The sequence below is a fragment of the Trichoderma camerunense genome (assembly GCF_050948025.1).
Source record: "Trichoderma camerunense strain CBS 138272 chromosome Unknown V8C40scaffold_22, whole genome shotgun sequence".
Lineage (NCBI taxonomy): Eukaryota > Fungi > Ascomycota > Sordariomycetes > Hypocreales > Hypocreaceae > Trichoderma > Trichoderma camerunense.
The window spans coordinates 547,037-567,111 of record NW_028145348.1 but is presented as its reverse complement, the minus strand read 5'-3'; the positions used below and the strand labels follow the sequence as shown (position 1 = coordinate 567,111).

Genomic DNA, 20,075 nt, shown 5'->3' with positions numbered 1-20,075 from the left:
TTATAAAAGTATAGGCTAAAGGTTATAAAGCCCTTAGTTTAGTAATAATATTATAAAAAATTTAAATTTTAAGGAAAAATTATAAAAAAGTAAAGATAAATATAATTACTTTATTACCTTAAGTTTATATATTTATTATATAGCTACTGTAATTATTCTTTATTTTTCTTTACTCTCTTTTACTAACTTAATTTTTGATAATTAACTAAACTATTAGTTAATAATTATTAAATAAAAGTTAAATAATAATTTATTATTTTAATCTTAGTTAAGTAGTTTATTTTTTATACTTAAGAAAAATATATTAATTTATAATAATATTTTAGTAATTTAAAAAAAAAAAACTTTAGAATTTTTTCTTTATTTATTAAATTTAAATAATTTATACTTTATTATACTGCTATTTTATTATATAATAAACGAAATACCTAATTACCTTTTTAGTTTAACTAATTAATATAATTAATCAATTATCAACCCTGCAAACTACTCAATCACTTCCTTTAATCCACCCGAAAGCAACATTAACTATTACTCCGTCCTTGTTATGTCGCTCAAGGGCGTTGGAACCGATTTATTTTCTCCCCTTGCGCTATACTTTCGGGGCCATGACTTTCCGACAGAAAAAAAGGGTGAGAAAACCATGATTGGGCAGCATGGGTGGCTGGAGTCCACAGGGCAGGCCCTTTACGATAGGAATAAGCAATCGCCCCAAAAGAAGACGCGGATCTTAGATGGCATAAAGAAGATCGCCAAGGATGTGGTAAGTGGCTAACTTCATTGGACGGCGCTGAGGAACGAACTTGGCTGATGGTGGCTAGTCTGAGCTGCATCAAACCCGACGAACTCAGCCAGTTGCAAGGGGAACAGTGGGTACACATGTCGCAGTTTCACTGGATCCTAGAGAACAAAGCCTTTTATACTGTGAGCTCGAATTCAACCTTACAACGGCTCTAAATATATACGTCAGTGAAGAGCTGGACAAGGGCCATCTCTCCCCGGATAATCTCAAAAAGGTATCGGATGAATGGCATCAAAAAGGTCATCACAAAGTAATCGGCTTCAGATATGATTTAGAGACACAGCTGGAGCTGGTCAGTCTTCACATCAATGATTTTAGCTTCCATGGTCGCCGACAAGGCAACACTACCGAGATTGCTCTTCTGCTCAATGAGATGAAGATGAATGCGCGTAATATGCGTGTCCGAACGTTTTGCCAACCAGATTCCACTATTGCAAAACACCTAGTTGACTCGCAGTCGCTCTTCAACTTGATCAATGCTTCAACCAGTCAGCAAGTTGCACTAGCAGAGATAGCCCGTTTTTTTAAGCTACTACTAAAGTAATACTGCGTGCGAGCTTTCATATTTTTTCCCCCACTAGTGTTGGAAGAGTGCTACACAGTACCGGAAAAAAAAAAAAACCAAGAAGAAAAGAACCAGTGGCATTGTTCCCTACCTACCTCGTAGCTATTCTTCTCACTCAGGGTAGCCTAAGACTCATGTTTCATGTTCACGTATAGTCATGATGGCCAAACAAGAAGGATCTCCTGGGTCGCAGACCTTGGACGATTTGGTTATGGGGGTATGTGTACATATGAATGATAGGGTTTGACAAAATATTATTTCTTGATTGCAATATTTCATTTTTGACTTTCACCGGGCGTTGATGAGATTGATACTAATTACATAGCAGACAAACACCAGCAGCATTACTTCGAAACGCAGTGTTGAGCGTCTGTATCACTCAAAAGAAACCCCTTTCTTCCGCTACTTTGTTCCAAAGTTTCAAAGGAGAGCCCCTCTAATCAATAGAGGCTATTGGTTGCGTCTCCGGGCAATTGATACCATAGTTCATAGGTTTCTCACTAAAGAGACAGCAGGGAAAAAGGTCATCATCAATCTTGGTTGTGGCAGGTAAGTGTTTGCACAATGTGCATGTATATGATTCGTCTGCCTGCAACAGCTAACAAACTCAAGTGATGTCTTGCCATGGCAATGCCATGCTCGTTATGAGAATTTAGGCAGTGATGTCCTCTTTATCGATGTGGATTATCCTGACCTTATGAAGAAGAAACGGGCCATAGTTTTACAAACTCCAGAGCTGCGAAACCTTCTCGGGAATGACTTCATCCTCGGTGATGAAGACAAAGACGACTTGCTGCTGCGCAGTAACAAATATTGCCAGCTTGGCTGCGACCTTCGACAGCTGGATAGGTTGCGAATGACTTTGGAATCAGTTATCAACCTTCCCGAGTGTGCCATCCTGTTCGTGGCAGAAGTGTCAATTACCTATATGGACACTCAATCTGCCGACTCTCTAATCCAATGGGGAAGCACTGTTGGTCGAGGTTTGTTTAATCAATCCAATTTCACGATAATGACTCGCCTTATCGTATGAGAGGAGTACATAAAGCTGATTAATAACTAGAGAATAACTTCTGCCTCCTGGAACAGATTCTACCTTATGGAAAAGGGCATCCTTTTGCCCAGCAGATGCTTCGTCACTTTGTCAAGCTGGGCACTCCTCTGCGTTCTGTTGAGCAGTACCCAACAGTTGAGAGCCAAGCCAGTCGATTCCAGTCTCGCGGGTGGCCTCGTTTAGAAATAAAGGATCTATGGCAAGCATGGTCAAGTGAGGAGTTTGTGACCGACTCAGAACGAATTGCCCTTGACGACATCGAGCCCTTTGACGAGTGGGAAGAGTTTATTCTATTTGCTCGCCACTACTCCATCCTTCATGCATCCACCGACTGTAGCCAAGGCTCATTGCCTCAAACGTCTACATCAGTCGGCAGCGAGAGTGTAAAGACGTTTGCAGGCTTGCGCGCCGAAATAATAGGGGAATCCACAAAGAAAATTACCAGACGACGTTTTGGAAATAGCATGATTCTACGTAATGGACTTGGGCAGCGATACGCTCTTAATTTGCTAGGGATGAGTCTTAACAGCAGAGAATCTACTTATGATATCTTCTCACTTGATGGGCAGCACGGGACACCGCCGCAGCTACCGCCTTCGGGACCATCTGCTCGCATGTGCTTTACGCTGACAGATCTGGGGGAATATGGAATTATGCTGGTCGGTGGTCGTACGTCGCCCTCCTGTGCCCTATCGGACTGCTGGCTCTTTGAAAGGGGTACTGATCCGCGTTGGCGTACGATGCCGCCATTGCCCGTTCCCCTATTTCGGCATTCCGCTCTTCGACTAGGGAGTTCATCTCTTCTACTGATCTTTGGTGGCAAGAAAAGCTCATCGCAGCTCTCAGACGAGTTTTTCCTTTTCAACCCACAAAGAGCTTGTTGGCAACGGTGTTCCGTCTTGGGACCTGCTCCCGATTCCTGCTTTGGCTCAATCGTTTGCAATTCCATCTCCACGTCAAGCACCCCGGGAGTATTTAGTGGCATGTTAGCTGGAGGAATTTCCAAAGAGGGGCGTATTGCTACAAAGCAGTATAGATGGGAATTGAATGTCTGCAATACTGAGGTATGTTCCATCACCATTTTGCTCACCATTTGCATTGGCATCCCGGATTGTGAACTGCATGTTATCAAAGATCGATTGTCTCTTCTTCTTCTTCTTCTTTCAACTGACGTATTTGCTAGCCGACCATTTCCTTTTCTCCCATCACAACCAGCAGCTCCAATAGTCGGCTCGTTTCTTCCTTTGGTGCTCAAGCTGTGAATTTAGGGTCGTCTGTAATTATATGCGGTGGTATGGGAGCGGATCCATGCCTACATGGCCAAACTATTACCGTCGTTACCACTTCTGCAGAAGGGTTTGAAGTTGAAGGTTTTTCCACCCCTCAAAATGATGAGCCCATGCCGTTCATGATTGGCTCTTCAATTGTACAAGATGGCTCTTCTCTTCTGGTGCTTGGTGGGGGAGCGACATGCTTCTCAATGGGCACGTTTTGGGAGACGAGTATATATAGAATCTGGTTGCCTGACCATATCCTCAAGGCTACAGATTTTACTTCACGACTACACAGCCTGTCTAATTCTACTATCGATCTTATTGGATGCCGAAAGTTTTCGGCCACTTCCACTGTTACAAGTTCAGGCGGTGTTAATCACTCGGACAATCAAGATCAAGGGGCGTCTCTAACGTCAGTGCCTAGAATACAGCTTGAATCAGCCGAACACTTCCAAAGAATTGTTGACCAAGGGAAACCAGTCATTTTCAAGAGTTGTTCCATCGGCGAGTGTCAACAGAAATGGACCCCTGACTTCCTTGTAAGTCAGATTGGCGCAAATGAGAAGGTAAGTTGGCAAATATTCCAAATCCAAGGTCTGGAAACGAGTAATTAAACTAACTATATTAGTTTGTGATACACGAGTCTCATGAAGACACGGGAGTGTTGGACTTCAACAGCAAGAATTTTTCATATGTGACAGACTCGTTTGGTAACATCATGAGCAAGCTGCAATCCGGAGCCCGGGTTTATCTACGAGCTTTGTCTCGGGATAAGCCGTCTGAACTACCAGCCAAATTAGAAGAGGATTTTCCAAGTTTAGCAGGAGATTTCACCCTACCACGAGAAATGGCGTATATCAAAGATCACTTGTTCAGCTCTGTCTTGAGATTATCCGGCCGGGCGAATATGTGGCTACATTACGATGTAAGTTTATCTGTAATTCGCTAACTGGCTATCACATGCCTTTGGACTAACAGGGTATCTCATACAGGTTATGGCAAATGTCTATGCGCAGGTGGCCGGCGTTAGGAGAATGATTTTGTTTCCTCCCAGTGACGTGAAGCACCTGTCTTTCGCCCCTGGTGCTTCCAGCTCAAGCGTGAACGTTTTTCAAGCGTTAGAAACCTCTGCATCTTCGCTCCGGGCGACACACCCCCAAGAAGCTGTAATCCATCCGGGTGATATTTTACTATTACCGGCTCTCTGGCTCCACACAGCTGCTCCGATAACCGACATGAGCACTGCAGTCAACGTTTTCTTCCGTGACCCGGGACAGAAAGATCATTACTCTCCTGGTCGAGATGTTTATGGTAACAAGGACCTTGAGGCATATGAGAAAGGAAGGCAAGCTATTGCCCGGATTGCGAAAAGCTTGCACTCGCTGCCGCCCGCTGCCAGAGAATTTTACCTTTGTCGACTTGAGGATGAGTTACGACTAGCTACCGAGAATTAGAGTATAGTTATTTCGAATCGGGGAAGAAATCAATCAACCTGTAGTGGGTAGATTCTATACCCCATCTTGCTGAGGCATGACTTGCATCCATACTTTTGTCGTATAGGAAATGATCAAGCTCTCAAAAGGTGAAAACCGACACAGATAGGTGCTGGCATGCTTTCCTCCTTACTCCACGAGCCACTCTTCAATATTTATCCCAATACCTCTCCCTATGCCTCTCATGACTTCCCATCCGACATTAATCCTCCACTTACCAGATCTATCCATAATGTCTCCTGTCCCAATTCGTATAAGAAGCCTCAGGCTGGCTAAGGTGGCTAGAGCCATACCAATGTCGCCATCTGGGCCTGGCAAGACGGCCGCTGAGTCGACCCATTCTGTTCTTACTGCTTCAAAGATTGCCAACAGCCGCTCTAAAATAAAGGCATGCGCTCCAAGTAATTTACGGGATATTTTACGCTGCTTATTCCGATTATTTGCTCGAGCAGCGTTGGGACCGGGACGTCGACGCTTGCGACCATTAAAAGAAGTAGAGAAGAGGCTGATGTCGTGTCGGACAGCATTGTGAGAAGCAAGATATGCTGAGAGCAAAAGCACTCTCGCGGTAGTCGGCAGCAAGGCGGTCAATCCTGCTGGGGGCTGTGAAGTGAGAGTAGTTGACGGCGACGATGTAAAGGTAAAGCCCCTAGTTGCAGGTTGCTTGCTTTCACCAATGCTTATGCTGGATCCTGTGGTCTGAGACGACACAATCTTGGGATTTAGAAATGCCTCATCTTGGAAGAAAGGTCTCGCCGCGATGAGAAGTTTTGAGAATTGTTGAGGGGTGTATGTGCCGGCAAAGATGGGAGCTACAAAACGGGGCCAAAGAGTGTAACAGCTGTTCTTGAAAGAAGGTAACGACCGTCCGGCAGATTGAGCCAGAGAATCATGAACCGCGGCGCAAAACTTGGTCCACAGATTTGCCACTTCTGGATCTTCACGTATCTCCTTCTCTGTGGTTGAAGTCGCCCTGGAGATAGGGGGTGGGGGCTCCAGTGATAGGATCTGGATTAACTCAGATTTGGTATACGGCGGGAAATAAAGATATGAAGTTGGACAAGCTCGAAGAAACCCAGCTGGCGGAGTCGTAACGATGAAAATGCATGTGAGGCACGGAATCTACAAGCCTGTTGTTAGCAGATACTCTCTTGTCGGTTTCTTCTAACATCACCAAAGCCCGGTTGACTCACGGTCTCGCATAATCTCGCCAATGCTGGCATCAGGGTTGGTGGGGGGTCTCTTTGCTTGTCCATTCCATCTAATACCAAAATGAAATGTGTCAACCCATCCTTCAACTGAGGCTCATCGAATATGGCACCCAGGGATGCCGCAAGCTGTGCCAGCGTCTCACATCGTTGTGATTCAACTTCGCCATCGCCATTCCCGCTCCATGCTCTTACTGCATTGGTTACTGCAGCGATGATGCTCTCGAAGAAATGACGCCCAGATATGCATCGAGCTACGTTAACCGTTGCGTGAACGAGGGTAGAGGCCTGATTAGTCGATGCTTCGTTGTTATGTGACAGTTGTACGAGTAATTGATTCGTGACGCTGGATTTCCCTGTTGCTTCTGAGCCGTGAATCACAAGGTTCCGACAGGGTGCGGCATCTGTCTAGTTGGTCATAGAGTGTTAGCTATAGGTTTCTCTCTCTCGCTCTTGTTGCAGGAGCTGGAATGGGGCATACATGAAGTAAAGAGGCCAGCGACCGTATTTGGCCTTCTCTTCCAGGAAATTGGCGAAGTAGAGGGGCCAGAATCGTCTCATCTGGGAGTTGGAACACGAGTGATGCCATCGAGATGCCTTATGAAGGATAGATGGCGATGGTGTCTAGTATGACGCGATTTGCCAACGCATTTACTGCGTTCAACGTCGTGCGGCCTTGGCAAGGATCATCCAGCTCGTAACATGTTGATGGCCCTTAGACTCGAGTATTTCAAGGAACAGTGATCCGCATCAAAACAAAACACGCTTGCTGAGATGAGTTGGTGACCTGGGGAGCTTGACCTTTTAGGCAAATCTTTTGTATAACCAAGCTCGTTGATTGCACGCGTGCGCCCCATATTTACCCGTCAAGGAACCATCTATTCCAGTTGACATCCCGGTCAGTTGCTACTAGTACCTGGTAATGCACAAATCAGTCCACTGGCTACGCTACAGGCAGTGAACATGCAAATGTTATAAGAAATTTATTTAGCCTTCATTTATCTATTGATTTAATATTTATAGTTACATTATTATTAAAAATTAAACTGTGTATCTATCAATGATTATTTGAGCGTTTTATTAAAAATTAATATTGAATTAAAATACTTTATTATATACCTATATAAAACAATTATTTATTTACTTATTTATTTCTTTATTTTTTTAATCTTTGGGAAAAATACTATCGTAATATAATTAGTATCATTAAAATTATAGAATTACTTTTAGTTAGATTCAATATATGGTTTTGGAGTACGGAGTAAAGCTTATTGATACCACTAGCTTTGCGCATGTGAGCTACATCCCGCATGCGCAGCTACCTGGGTACTAATCTACCTACCTATAAAATGTGCTGTGTCCGTTGACATCATCACCTGTATGTCACTGCTCGAGTTTTTAGATTCTCAACAGTTTGAGGCACCATGGCCGAATATGGTCGCATAGATCCATTTTCTTTCGCAGCATCTCGAGATATTGAAAGCCCAGTCAGCATTCGAATGTAAGCTATCTATCGTCGGAGTTTCAACAGCAGTGTAACAATAGCTAACCACTCCCTCAGAATTGGTATAGATGGAGACGAGCGTCCTACGAAGCAGTCGACACTCCTCGAGAGGCCTCAAGTCCGCCATATTGGCTCAAATACGAGGTGTGCCATGATTCAAGAGATAACAGTGGGAAATAGCGTTCTGATGGTTAGCTACACAGTTCTTCCTCCGAGCTATATGTCACGGTTCAGGTCTGGGCTGGCTCCAAGGCCCTGACTGTACCCATCCAGACATCATATAAACCACCTCGTCCAGAAATAAGGTATGCGAGGCACGTTTGAGCGACTCTAGTGAGCAGTACGGCTAATCTGGGAATATGACTCATTAGATGGAATGAATGGTTGCGGTTACCAATATCATACAAGTCGATTCCCGCCAACTCCCGGTTGGCTATCACGATATGGGATCTTTCACCAGACTCGAGCAAAGCCGATCTTTGCCATGCGACTCCATTTGGAGGAACCACTCTTGCTCTATTTGGCGATGACAACCAGGTTGTTAGGGGCCGGCAAAAGTGCTACATCCATAAATACAAGAATGCTGATGGAACTGACGATACGACAACACCTGCGGTCGTTAGAAGCAACGGAAAAGGAGCACCGCAGCTGACCAACTACACGGAAGAGCTGGAAAGGATGGAAAGCTTATTCAAGAAACACGAGATGGGCGAGATACCCCGAGTAGATTGGCTTGACCAGATGGTATTCAGGGGTTTTGAAAAGAAGGGATTACATGCCGCCAAGCTATCAACCAAACTACGCCATCGAGATCCTACGGCGAACGGACATGACAACAACGTGGCGCATGATACTCTAGAATACTCTCGCGAAGACACGCCGGACCCTTATGTATGCGTGCTCAATGTTGAACTGCCTCGCTTCGACTTTCCTGTTGTTTTTGCGGATCACGAATACGAGCCTCCCCCAATCTCAGCTCTGCAGCCACTGTCTGCCTCGCAAATTGTAGCACAGAGGCAGCCTGAGGTTCAATTTGGTCCTGGAATCAAGGCTATTGGCGAGAGCTCAGCGGACTTTGGGTCTCGTCTTGTCATGATATATGATCCTGAAGTAGGGCAGAGGGATAACCCAGCCGAAGCGAAACACAGGCGACTCTTCCGAAGTTCTCATCGGCACGGTATCTTAGACCGAGATTTAAAACCTAACGCAAAAGTTCGTGATGAGCTAAATGTTATCATGTCATATCCGCCAACACACATTCTATCTCCGGAAGAGGCAGACCTTGTCTGGAAGTTTAGATATCATCTAACCAAGGACAAGCGAGGTTTGGCCAAATTTGTCAGATCTGTTAACTGGAACGATCAAGGAGAATTGAAACAAGCCGTTCAAGTTCTTAGTCGCTGGACGGAAATTGACGTGGATGACGCACTTGGGATGCTGGGGCCGTCGTTCGATAATCCTACTGTCCGGTCGTATGCTGTCAATCGGCTACGAAAAGCTGACGATAACGAGTTACTTCTCTACTTACTTCAGCTCGTACAAGCTCTCAAGTATGAGTACATGTCGTCTGACTCTGGCGTGGACAACATTCAAGATTCACCGCTAGCACAGTTTTTGATTCAACGTGCCGCGGCAAATTTCATGCTTGGCAACTATTTTCACTGGTATCTCATGGTGGAATGCGACGACTACAGCCCAGAGCAGGATGTCCGCAATCGAGAGATATATCGCAAAGTTGCGTACGAGTTTATGACGGAACTCGTCAAGCAGCCAGATGGTAATGAATCTCGGAAGACACTCCTAAGGCAGGCCGAACTCCTTGCTATATTGTCAAGGATTGCAAACGACATCAAATTGTCGAGCGAGTCGATCGCCAAAAAAACAGACCGAGTAAAAGCCTTTCTCGGAGACCCAAAGAACGAGCTTATGAGCATTGACCCGCCCCTAGCAATGCCCCTTGACCCTTCCATTAAGATTATCGGTGTTATACCGGACCAAGTCACGGTATTCAAGTCATCACTGAATCCAATCAAGTGTACCTTCAAAACCACAACGGGAAGCCAGTACCCTATCATATTCAAGCTCGGCGATGATCTAAGACAGGACCAACTGGTCATTCAAATCATTACCTTGATGGACGAGTTACTCCAGAAAGAAAACCTTGATCTGAAACTGTCACCTTATAAAATTCTGGCGACGAGCACGACGGCCGGTGCCTCTCAGTTTGTGCAGTCGCAGAGTTTATCAAGCATTGTTAACAAATTCAAGAACAATCCGGCCTTGGCCTACCTTAAACACCATAACCCGGACGACAGACAGCCGCTTGGCGTTCGACAGGATACCTTGGACACATACGTTAAATCGTGTGCGGGCTACTGTGTTATTACTTATATTCTTGGCGTTGGCGACAGGCATCTTGATAACCTCTTACTGGCTCCAGATGGGCATTTCTTCCATGCCGACTTTGGATATATCCTTGGACGTGACCCTAAACCCTTTGCTCCCCTAATGAAGCTTTCAAAAGAGATGGTCGATTGTATGGGCGGAGTGCAGTCGGAACATTACAGACAGTTCAAGCAGTATTGCTTTTTAGCTTACACTGCATTACGAAAATCATCGAACCTCATTCTCAACCTGTTTAGTCTGATGGTCCACGCCAACATCCCAGATATTCGACTTGAGCCGGACAAGGCTGTGTCGAAAGTTAGGGAGAGATTTCACCTTGAGATGGGAGAGGAAGAAGCAATCCGTTACTTTGAGAGGGTTATTGAGGATACTCTAACGGCGTTTGCGCCTGTTGTTATTGACAAGTTGCATGAGTGGGCACAGGCTCTCAGGGCTTAGATGAATAGGCTTAGATGAATAAAAACAGAGAGCGCATTGACTGAAGTTTGCAATGCCTACTACTACCACTGTAGGATATTTATTTCGTGATGTTGTAGAATTCAAGCCTACCATGATATCATATGAGACTCCTCGTCTGTCCATTAGCCCTTCAGACTTCATTTCCTGAGTGATATATACGGGCCCGTATGATTTCATTTTATACGCATTTTGAACGGCGGGATTGCCCGGTATAGTTTTACTTACTATTATTACATGGATGCCGTGATAAACGAATCTAAGTTGGACCGCAGCCTTGACCTTTGTGTGGTGAGGATTCAAGTGTCACCAAACACGAATATGCCCTTGCCTCTTCTAAACCCTTGGAGACCGCCCTGCACTTCTTGTGCTAGAGTCGAAATGTCAGTGTCCCAATTCCACGCCACTTCGTCCAGGGGAACATCTTGAAATTTGCCTTGACGGATCAGATCAACAATGTAATCAATCATATGCTTGCGCCCAGCGACGTCCTGCTGGTTCCAGCGGGAAAGCCAGAAGCCGACAAAGCGAATGTCCTTGAATATGAGCAAGCCAACGGGAAGGGCAACTGGCTGCTTGGCCATGCCGCCGTACGACACCATCGTCGCACCTTCGCTGAGCGAGCGAGCAAGGGCTGTGGCAGATTTGCCGCCAACGCAGTTCAGGCCCAGCCCAATCTGGTCGCGACCTTTGTTTGTGATTTCCGCAAGCTGGTCTCTCCACTCCCGTGACAGAAACTGTGTTTCCGTTACAACTACATCGGCGCCGAGGCCAACAAGCTCCGCTTTCAACGCCTCGGTTTCTTCGGGAGAGCTTCGCTCCCGCACGATGTTGATGCTCCTCAGCCCCCAGAGCTTGCCGAGCTGTATGGCGGCCCTTCCAACTCCTGAGTTCGCCCCGTTCTGGATGAACCATTCGCCACTGCCCACCTCCAGCGGTCGCATTCCAATGCTACCTACTCCAGTACTGGGGCCATATGCCCTCAGAATGCGATATGCTGTGCTGGGATTGACGGAGATGGTTGCCGCTTGAGTCGCCCGCAGTCCCTCCTTTTCAATCTTCAAGACCTGATCCAGCTCTGCAACAGCATGTGTCCTCCATGTGCCGAATTGCGCAACCGCTGGGATGACCCAATCCCCTTTGCGAATGGGTGATGCCGGATCGCCCGTTGAAACAACTTCGAAGACACCTTCATTTCCCGGGATGACAGACGGGCTAGACGTCCCTATTAAAGATGTGAAGCTAGGTTGAGAGCCATAAGTCCCCTGAATGGTGTTTATATCCGCAGGGTTAATGGGAGCCGCAAGAGACCGCAACAAGACGGATTTGGACGAAATCGAGGGCGAGATGGAAAATGTGTGCAACCTTGAATCATTGTCAGCTTGGGATTCTCCTTCGTTTCCTATCGCAGAGCGGGTAAATGCCCACTGTAGTACATCGGATGGCTCTCCATTCTTGGAGAAGACAAGAGCCTTGGCCTGAGTGTAGCCGTACGGACCTGATTTCCGCCGAACGGTTTGTTGCGACAAAGGGCTGTCTATCCGCACTCCCAAGGCGCGCCCGGTCCGCGACAGAGCGCGCAGGCTGTGGTGAGAACGGCTCAGCATCGCTATCGGGATTTCGTGAAAGGAGGACAGAATGCTTAAGTATCAGCAGCCATTGGTAGTTGGTATAACCAATGGGTTGAAAGAAGTCAATGGCTGGGCGCAGCTTGCTATATCTTGGAGTTGCCTTAGCTGCCCCTCCAACCCCACCATGTATGATGCTAGAGTAAACAACACGGTATGGCATGCCGAGGTACAAGATGTTGATCGCAACTCTTCTATGGTGTTCCTAGAAGTAAATTGGATATACAACACAACTACAAAGTGAACCAGCAGCGCCTATGTCTATGCATGCATGCAAGAGACTAACAGAACAATTCTCATGGCAAGAGTCATCACAGTATACATCTCACGGCTATGAGTATTATAGAGTTTCTCCGCATTTGCATTTAAATGACCTCCTTTTATATTTGACATCGCTCAATATGATACCACCTCTTGACAGATAGCTGACTCAAGCAACAAGCTTGTAAACTACTGAGTTGCTGAACTCTCCCGTGCCAGAATCTAATTATGTTGGATTAGCCTTAATCTCTCATGAATAGACGACGTAAAATGGAAACATACCAAAGCAGTTCGGCAAGGAATATAAACATGTGTCCAGTTTTTCCTTCCATTCCACTCCATGGCTGTCGTGAAGAAACGTGTTCCTTCATCAATCCTGTTATGGCCACCAACTCTTTCCGCGTCGCTGTTCAGTACTATTTTGTACGTTCCAGGCACTTCGACTCCGATACGGTAGTCGCTGAAGCTTCGGTCTGTGTGGAAGTTGAAAATGAAAACAAGTCCTGCCCTCTCAAATACAATTACCTTGTCTCCTTCGTGCTTCAAGGAGATATAAGCTTGGGGCGCGTGTAGCCAGCCATACTGTGCTTCACACTCATTCATCAACTTGTCGAAGGTGTTCAGGAATTTGTATCGAAGCAGGTTATCTTCGGTGAGGTTGAACTGTCGACGGGCATACCAGAAGGAATTGTTGTTTCCTGCGCGAGGGAAATCTAGCCATTCAGGATGGCCAAATTCATTGCCCTCAAAGTTGAGATATCCCTCTCCACCCAGACCATGAGTAAGAAGTCGAATCATCTTGTGCAGTGCAATTCCACGATCAATCACTGGTGTCAATGGTGATAAGGTCGACATGTGGGTGTACATTTCCGCATCGCACAAGTGCATCATCAGTGTTTTATCTCCGACAAGTCTAGTGCTCAGTTGTCAGCCACGATTCCATCATCAATCATTAGTAGGTATAGAGTGCATACGCTTGATCATGGCTTTCGCAATAGGCAATGGTTTTTTCACCATGGCGTCTGTTGGTCAAAGTGAAACAGATGTTGGCAAGATCCCATTGCTCATCTGTTTTCTCCTTTAGAATCTTGATCCACATATCAGGAATGGCCATAGCAAGTCGATAATCGAATCCTACTCCACCAAGTGAAAGCGGGAGGCAGAGAGCTGGCATTCCTGACACGTCTTCGGCAACAGTGACACACTCGGGATAGAGCGAATGCAGCATCTCGTTAGCAACCATCAAATACACAACAGCTTCCTCATCAACATCGGGGCCGAAGTATTCATGGTAACCACCAGAGAAGCCACTGGAAATGATTCATTAGCAAACACTGGATCATAAGATAGAAGGGAAAGAGTTAATAGACGTACGTTCCAATTCCATGGTGGAGGTAGAGCATACTAGTGACACCGTCAAATCGGAAGCCATCGAAGTGATACTCATCCATCCAGAATCGGAGATTGCTTAGTAAAAATCGCATGACTTCGTGGTGACCGTAGTTGAAGAGTCTGCTGTCCCAAAGGTCGTGGTTACCTTTTCCGCCACTGTGAAAGTATTGGTGGTCCGTTCCATCAAATTGATTGAGGCCATCAAGTACGTTCTTCGACGCGTGGCTGTGAACCACATCCAGGAGGACGACAATTCCCATCTTATGAGCGGTATCAACAAGCTTCTTCAATCCCTCGGGGGTTCCATATCGGCTGCTAGCTGCGAAAAAGCTGTTGACCTGGTATCCAAAGCTAGCATAATAGGCATGTTCCATGATAGCCATCAGCTGAATGGCGTTGTAGCCAAGGTCTTTGATTCTGGGAAGTACATTTTCCGTGAACTCTTCATACGTGGTGACGCGCTGCTCTGGAGATGAGATTCCGACATGGGCTTCATAAATTCTGATGCTCTCCGGTTTTTGTGGCCGTGAGTGCTGAAATGTGTATTTTTCCGATGGCGCTGGGCTCCAAAATCGAGCGTCATATACCGGCGAAACAGAGAGATCTTGGGTGACATATTTGATCCATGCTGGCAAACGATCGATTCTGTGGCCCCCAGGGAGAACAAGAGAGATCTAATAATGAGCACAGGCATTTACACTTTATTTAAGAATGTTGGACGAAAGTACCTTGACTTTAGAGTTATGGGGTATCGCCTTCTCGCCCCCCTTGGCTGGAACTATGATCTCGAACACGCCATATGCATTCTTCTTCATTGGGTGAGACGTGAAGTTCCAACCGTCTGTATCACACGTTAGTTGAACCCGGTGGTGTGTTAGGGTCTAAGGTAAAAGACTTACTGAAGTCTCCCACGAGATACGCCTGTTCGGCGTTTGGCGCCCACTCGCGATATATAACGTTGTTCTTCTCATCCACATTGAAGCCGAAGATGTCAATGCCCTGTGACAGTTAAGGTCAGTCACCAAGAAGGAAACAGAAGAAGCAGCAAGCTGAGGGCCAAAGCAGCAGCCCATACCTTGGAGAACTTGTCAAAGCCACCTTCAGTTTCGTTGATGACCTTGATCCAGTCCTGAGCTTTAGAGTATCGCCTCTTCAGCGCATCGCCGAATGGGGCTAGCCATGGGTCTAGCTGGATGACGCCTTCAATTAGAGTTAGCTGAAATGATATTGTGACCCATTCGCCATTGTTATATCAAACCTGTGCCATCCTTGGGGATATCTTGCTTGTCGTTCGGAGCTGCCATGGCGCAGAATTGCTTGGGACGTGGGAGGCGGGGTAGCTTCGATGAGAGCTTTGTGTTATTGCCTGAAGAACAAAACTTGATGCCCAGCAGCTATGAGAGATATTAATATATTAATATATGACGTGCTGATGTAATGAAAGCTCTGCAATCAAAATGCGCAGTTTGCGCTAATTGTTTGCAAGTGAAATGCTACCTCTCCTGTATGTATGTAGGAATGTATCTTCCTGAAGCGTGAAGCTTCAACTCCAAAGTACTAAGTACCTACCCAGGAGGTTTAGCTGCGGAACTAACAGACCATGGTCATAGCGAAACTAGCGTGCCATTAAATTCTTTTACACCATTAATTCCTATATAATCTTATCTCATTATTCGAATTCTATAATTACCTAATTATTAATTTTAAACATTTTCCTCAGGCTGTTAAACTTCTTTCGCTTAGGTTCTTGTGATAGGAGAGTATTAGCGTGGTTTGCATCAGAGCTACCTTCATAAAGCTGAAGCTCATGTTGATGGCGGGGTTCTGACGTCAGCTCGTCCTTGACAATAGAGCCGCTAGCTGCGGATCGTCTTCCTGTGTCTCCAAGCGGTGACGTCATTGAAGCTTCATTCGTCTCGCCCTTCCTGTTCTGCAATGGCCAGCCTATTGCATGGTTGGGTATGACGCTGTTCCGTGTAGACGTTGCGTCTTCACTGTGATGATGCGGTAGAGTATTACGGGCACCGTCAGCGTCGCTGGATTCTTTGACGTTGGCATGGCTCTTGCGCCTGAGCGTGGAGATGAGCCCTGGTCGGCGAGCCGAGGCGCCGGATAGCTGATCAAGAGGTAGATGTGGGTTCTCCTCATTGTGGTATTGGTCAACTCTCGGTTTGGGCGCATCGTGTTTTGGCAAACTGGAGTTGATACCTGCGCTGGCACTAGAATTTTGGTCAGGGAGGTTGTTGCGTGCATACATATTAAGAATAGATTGTTTCAACCTCGAATGAACGGGTTCGTATTCATCACCCGTGATAGAGCCGTTTGTCAACGGAGTTGTGTTCATGTCGTCATCACTAGAATCTGACAAGTGATCGCCGTATGTCGAATCCTCATCTCTCCTTGATAGAGATTGGCTGATACGTGGAGCAACTGAGTGTCGCTGGAACGGCTGACGATTTGGATTCTCTACCAATTGCCGAGAAGGAGCAGCTGGCGCAGCAGAATGGTGCCTCTGATGTGACGTTGTGGGTGATAACGAACGCAGAGTCAACCTGTTTCTACCCTTATTACCAGATGATGATGGCCTCGGATCGAAAGAGCTGCTTCGCATCGATGACCTAAATCCACTTCGAGGACTGCCGATGGACCTACTACGTACGAAACTGCTCTCGCTAGAGTCGGACCCTCGTCGCCGCAAAGTAGGCTTAATGACAGTATTTACCGTAGGTTCTGCAGTCGAGTTGTGTGTCGCATGTTGCTTTGGACGTCTTAGACTATATTCTGTTGAGACTAACGGGTCGTAAGATGATCTGGGCCTGGTGGTTGGGCCACGGAGCTCATCACCTATGTACTTCTGTTCATGACTTGCCGAGCGTTTTGGGCGAGCTAATTTTTGTAACCTGCGTCCCATCGCCAAGCCGGTGCGTGCCGTGGTAGTTGGTTGCTGCAGCGAGCCTCGCCCTCCCTGAGCATCTGTCATGGCAAAATCAGTATGTCGCATAGGCTCTTCTCCTATTTTCGGTTCCATCCTGGTATTGGTCTTGGGCATAGTTCGAGATCTATCGGCTGGTTTGGAATTGATCCACTGTTGTCTTGGTTCGTCGGGTGACACCAGTGTGGTTCGCGCTTGACGTTCCTTCTGGGATTGTTGCCGTTGACTTCTCTGTTCTGAATTAGGGGAGTGCCCCGAAATATCAGCCAAGGTCGTAGGTCGTTTTGTCGATACACGCTCCCGTATAGCCTCATCATCAGCTTCCCGAAGGGCCTCCATTTCGAGCTGGCGCCTCTCCTCAGAGGTAAGGCTTTTCCAGTATGCTTTAGCCTTCTCCCAATCATCAGGTGATTGAATGGGAGTACTTGTGGTGTTATCCAGCGGCTTCCCCCCAGTGCTTGCATTGATATGCGATTTGTTGCGGTCTACACCTGTCATGGGTGGACTGACCAGTGCAGCATCAAGAGACATGAATCCACCGTCGCCAGCGTCGGATAGATCTTCGTACGCATCACTGTAAATACTGTCCATGTCTGAGTCATGTTCTTCTTGGTTGCCAGTCTTATATCCTGAAGCAAGTGCTAATGCAGGCGTGATAGATGCGTTTGCGTCGTCCATATGGAGCTTGGAGACATCTTCATCTTCTGGAAAACTTCCCGGAAGAGAGTTTGGCTCCGTCGTAGATGAAATATCATGATGCATGGCCGAAGAATCCGTATTTGAACTAGAAACACCTGGCGACTTATTCAATGCCTTCGCATCTGATACTTTTGAACTTTCGTCTGGTAACACGTCAGAGAGCGGGCTTGAGTTTGCCGATACATCCTTTGACGATTTTTGAGCCATTGACTGCTCTGTACCGGTTGAGACATCTTCGAACAGCTCATCCCCGGAACTATACAAGTCTTCGCTCACATGTCCAAGACTTTCGGTAGATGCGATGATGGCTGGCAATGGCTCCCGATATTTGGAAATATTCGCTACATTTCTCGGAGTCTGTCCGCGACCAAAATGAAACGTCTTTGTTGACTCTATTGGTGGGGGGATTTCATCTTTGGTGATAGAAGACAGTGTTTGCGAACTGGATGGCGGTGGCGGTTGGGGTGAAAGCGAATGTTCACGCGGACGAACAAGCTGACGTTCTTCGGGCTCCTTCCCCTTTTTATCACGCACACTCCCAAATAATGGAAGTGCTGGTCGAGGGGACATTATTTCATCTTGTTGCGGGGAAGACGCCCTGTTTGCTTTCACGCTGTCGACGGTACCCTGTGTATTATGTCTTGACTGAAGGCCGTGCACTGCTGAGAAATCTGCTTCTTCAAACTTGCTAGGTTCAGCAACCACAACTGTGCTATTGTCGTTCCAGCTTACTCTAGCACTTTTCCTCTGGCTTGCCAGGGAGTCATCTTTGCTAGAGTGAGAAGTCACAATGAATGGATAGTCCGGATTCTCATTAGGGTGCGACGACTGACTTCCACGGCTCGAAATGGCAGATTTAAGGGCTGACTTTCTAGGAGACAGAGATCGTGGTGGAGGTTCGTGCTTAACGACTAACTGATCAGTTGATGATGCAAAATGAGCTGATCGAACGGATGTCTCTGAACCAGATCCGGCATAGGAAATTGGTATCTCAGTCTTCGTATGGTCCCAGTTCGCTAATCCAGGTGCCAAACTTGGCTCAATCGCAAATTCGGAGGCTTCGTTTTGAGAAGTATTATGGTTTTGCCAATCCCGGGATCCTTCCGTTTCAAGCTCCCTCTCCTGTGATAGCGTTTCTGTTGCCATTGATGTCATCGACGTGTTTTCATTCGGGCTCCTCCTCCCCAAAGATCTGCTAGTCGCGTGGGATTGGCTAGTTGCAGTTGAAAAGGGTTCCGACTGAATGTCGTTGGGTATCACCGGCTTCATTTCATTGTTTGGCTCTTGTGATATATGATCCCGATTGGCTGGTTTTGTTCCTTTTGCCTTCTCAGCTGGTTTAGCGGCCTCAATTGGATGACTAGTTTGTACAAGTGTGTCTCTCAAGACCATTCTTCTTGAATTTGGGTCATAGACAAGGTCCTGGTCTGATGGCGTATGAGAGTCGTACGTTATCCGTGCGCGAGGATATGAGAAGTTTATAGATGAGCTGACGCTCCCAGAACGAGATTCAGGTAAATCGGGTGTCAATTCTGGCAATACCTCTGCCCCTTTCTCCTGGTATGGATCATGAACAGTGGCGGCCCCAAACCAGGAGCCTTGTTGATTGCCTTGCGACTTCTGGCTTGCGGTTTGGAAATTTTGAGTCCGTAACGGCATCGTGACAGCCTTAGAGGCTGGGATAGTGGGCACGGGGGGAACATCTTGTTTTCCGAGAGGCGTGTGACCAGGCGATGGTGATCGTCGAAACGTTCGTTCGCTCATGGAACTCACGCTAGGGCTTCTGTGCAGATTACTCTTGCCTCGGTCGCGGCCGATGGGTGACGACAGCGAGGAAGTGCGGCGCTGGCTTCTTTTCGAAGAGACTTGCGAAACATTTGTCGGTGAACTTGGCTGCGCCCGTAAGGCGGCAGCGGCTGCTGCTGAAGATAGAGATGATGACGGGGCTGGATTGCCTCGCATGAAGGCGGATGCGGCGGCGGTCGCGGCATTGGGATCGGCCGTTTCCTTTGTCAGAGGCTGCGAGATAACTTAGCTGTCTGTCCACGCATTATCGCACGTCGCTAGATGAATTAAAGTCAAGGGGGACACAGCGGTAATGTAGGCCATTGAAATCGCTGCTGATTTGCGAAAGAATAACGTTGGCGCAAAATGCCATGGAGCTTAAAACCTTACCTGAAGCGAGTGATCGCGTCGTCGCGATAGCTTAAACATGGCGGATACAGCGGACTGCGCCTCCGAAGCTTCCACTTGTACGCAGCTGTTATAGCATGCAGATAAAAATGAATAAACTGAAAGATGAATGAAGGAAAACGAAGAGTAAACGATGGACAAGAAAGATATTGGGTAAAATTACTGCTGAGATGAGATTGGGAAAACGTACCGAATACATCATCCTACG

The 20,075-nt window shown here is 46.7% G+C and overlaps 6 protein-coding genes across 6 annotated transcripts; 2 read left to right on the top strand and 4 right to left on the bottom strand.

The window, feature by feature from the left end:
• Window positions 1–643: 643 nt before the first annotated feature.
• On the top strand, window positions 644–5,149 carry V8C40DRAFT_270360 (cupin-like domain-containing protein; the record flags this gene model as incomplete). Its single annotated transcript, XM_083220178.1, has 9 exons — window positions 644–763; window positions 822–1,290; window positions 1,523–1,584; window positions 1,696–1,916; window positions 1,980–2,350; window positions 2,431–3,485; window positions 3,605–4,261; window positions 4,324–4,620; window positions 4,688–5,149. 9 exons carry the CDS (start codon window positions 644–646, stop codon window positions 5,147–5,149), a joined length of 3,714 nt encoding a protein of 1,237 aa, XP_083068554.1.
• Window positions 4,633–7,273, bottom strand: V8C40DRAFT_256770 (origin of replication complex subunit 5 family protein). Its single transcript, XM_083218334.1, has 3 exons — window positions 6,878–7,273; window positions 6,382–6,804; window positions 4,633–6,310 (listed from the first exon to the last, which is right to left on the bottom strand). Exons 1-3 carry the CDS (start codon window positions 6,983–6,985, stop codon window positions 5,318–5,320), a joined length of 1,524 nt encoding a protein of 507 aa, XP_083068553.1. The 5' UTR covers window positions 6,986–7,273; the 3' UTR covers window positions 4,633–5,317.
• Window positions 7,274–7,668: 395 nt separating this feature from the next.
• V8C40DRAFT_256767 (phosphatidylinositol 3-kinase VPS34) lies at window positions 7,669–10,806 on the top strand. Its single transcript, XM_083218333.1, has 4 exons — window positions 7,669–7,897; window positions 7,958–8,044; window positions 8,104–8,205; window positions 8,272–10,806. The coding sequence occupies exons 1-4, from the start codon at window positions 7,821–7,823 to the stop codon at window positions 10,742–10,744; spliced, it is 2,739 nt and encodes a 912-aa protein (XP_083068552.1). The 5' UTR covers window positions 7,669–7,820; the 3' UTR covers window positions 10,745–10,806.
• Window positions 10,807–10,822: 16 nt separating this feature from the next.
• Window positions 10,823–13,119, bottom strand: V8C40DRAFT_119452 (MDR family NADPH-dependent oxidoreductase). The gene is made up of 3 exons (XM_083210917.1): window positions 12,934–13,119; window positions 12,191–12,873; window positions 10,823–12,127 (listed from the first exon to the last, which is right to left on the bottom strand). The coding sequence occupies exons 2-3, from the start codon at window positions 12,367–12,369 to the stop codon at window positions 11,062–11,064; spliced, it is 1,245 nt and encodes a 414-aa protein (XP_083068551.1). The 5' UTR covers window positions 12,370–12,873; window positions 12,934–13,119; the 3' UTR covers window positions 10,823–11,061.
• Window positions 12,605–15,633, bottom strand: V8C40DRAFT_119568 (1,4-alpha-glucan branching enzyme). Its single transcript, XM_083210920.1, has 8 exons — window positions 15,302–15,633; window positions 15,119–15,243; window positions 14,943–15,042; window positions 14,772–14,884; window positions 14,026–14,717; window positions 13,626–13,961; window positions 12,934–13,564; window positions 12,605–12,873 (listed from the first exon to the last, which is right to left on the bottom strand). The coding sequence occupies exons 1-8, from the start codon at window positions 15,345–15,347 to the stop codon at window positions 12,841–12,843; spliced, it is 2,076 nt and encodes a 691-aa protein (XP_083068550.1). The 5' UTR covers window positions 15,348–15,633; the 3' UTR covers window positions 12,605–12,840.
• Window positions 15,325–20,037, bottom strand: V8C40DRAFT_119518 (uncharacterized protein). Its single transcript, XM_083210918.1, has 2 exons — window positions 19,850–20,037; window positions 15,325–19,693 (listed from the first exon to the last, which is right to left on the bottom strand). Exons 1-2 carry the CDS (start codon window positions 19,886–19,888, stop codon window positions 15,734–15,736), a joined length of 3,999 nt encoding a protein of 1,332 aa, XP_083068549.1. The 5' UTR covers window positions 19,889–20,037; the 3' UTR covers window positions 15,325–15,733.
• Window positions 20,038–20,075: the final 38 nt, after the last annotated feature.

Coding starts and splice junctions, on each gene's coding strand:
- V8C40DRAFT_256770 (XM_083218334.1), bottom strand. CDS start 6,985: ATGGCATCACTCGTGTTCCAACTCCCAGATGAGACGATTCTGGCCCCT. Junction 6,805..6,877: donor CGCTGGCCTCTTTACTTCAT/GTATGCCCCATT, acceptor ATGACCAACTAG/ACAGATGCCGCACCCTGTCG. Junction 6,311..6,381: donor TGGCGAGATTATGCGAGACC/GTGAGTCAACCG, acceptor ACAGGCTTGTAG/ATTCCGTGCCTCACATGCAT.
- V8C40DRAFT_256767 (XM_083218333.1), top strand. CDS start 7,821: ATGGCCGAATATGGTCGCATAGATCCATTTTCTTTCGCAGCATCTCGA. Junction 7,898..7,957: donor AGCCCAGTCAGCATTCGAAT/GTAAGCTATCTA, acceptor CCACTCCCTCAG/AATTGGTATAGATGGAGACG. Junction 8,206..8,271: donor CCACCTCGTCCAGAAATAAG/GTATGCGAGGCA, acceptor ATGACTCATTAG/ATGGAATGAATGGTTGCGGT.
- V8C40DRAFT_119452 (XM_083210917.1), bottom strand. CDS start 12,369: ATGCTGAGCCGTTCTCACCACAGCCTGCGCGCTCTGTCGCGGACCGGG. Junction 12,128..12,190: donor GAGCCATCCGATGTACTACA/GTGGGCATTTAC, acceptor CAATGATTCAAG/GTTGCACACATTTTCCATCT.
- V8C40DRAFT_119568 (XM_083210920.1), bottom strand. CDS start 15,347: ATGGCAGCTCCGAACGACAAGCAAGATATCCCCAAGGATGGCACAG. Junction 15,043..15,118: donor GCTTTGACAAGTTCTCCAAG/GTATGGGCTGCT, acceptor TAACTGTCACAG/GGCATTGACATCTTCGGCTT. Junction 13,565..13,625: donor TGCGAAAGCCATGATCAAGC/GTATGCACTCTA, acceptor ACTGAGCACTAG/ACTTGTCGGAGATAAAACAC.
- V8C40DRAFT_119518 (XM_083210918.1), bottom strand. CDS start 19,888: ATGTTTAAGCTATCGCGACGACGCGATCACTCGCTTCAG. Junction 19,694..19,849: donor GACGCGATCACTCGCTTCAG/GTAAGGTTTTAA, acceptor GTTATCTCGCAG/CCTCTGACAAAGGAAACGGC.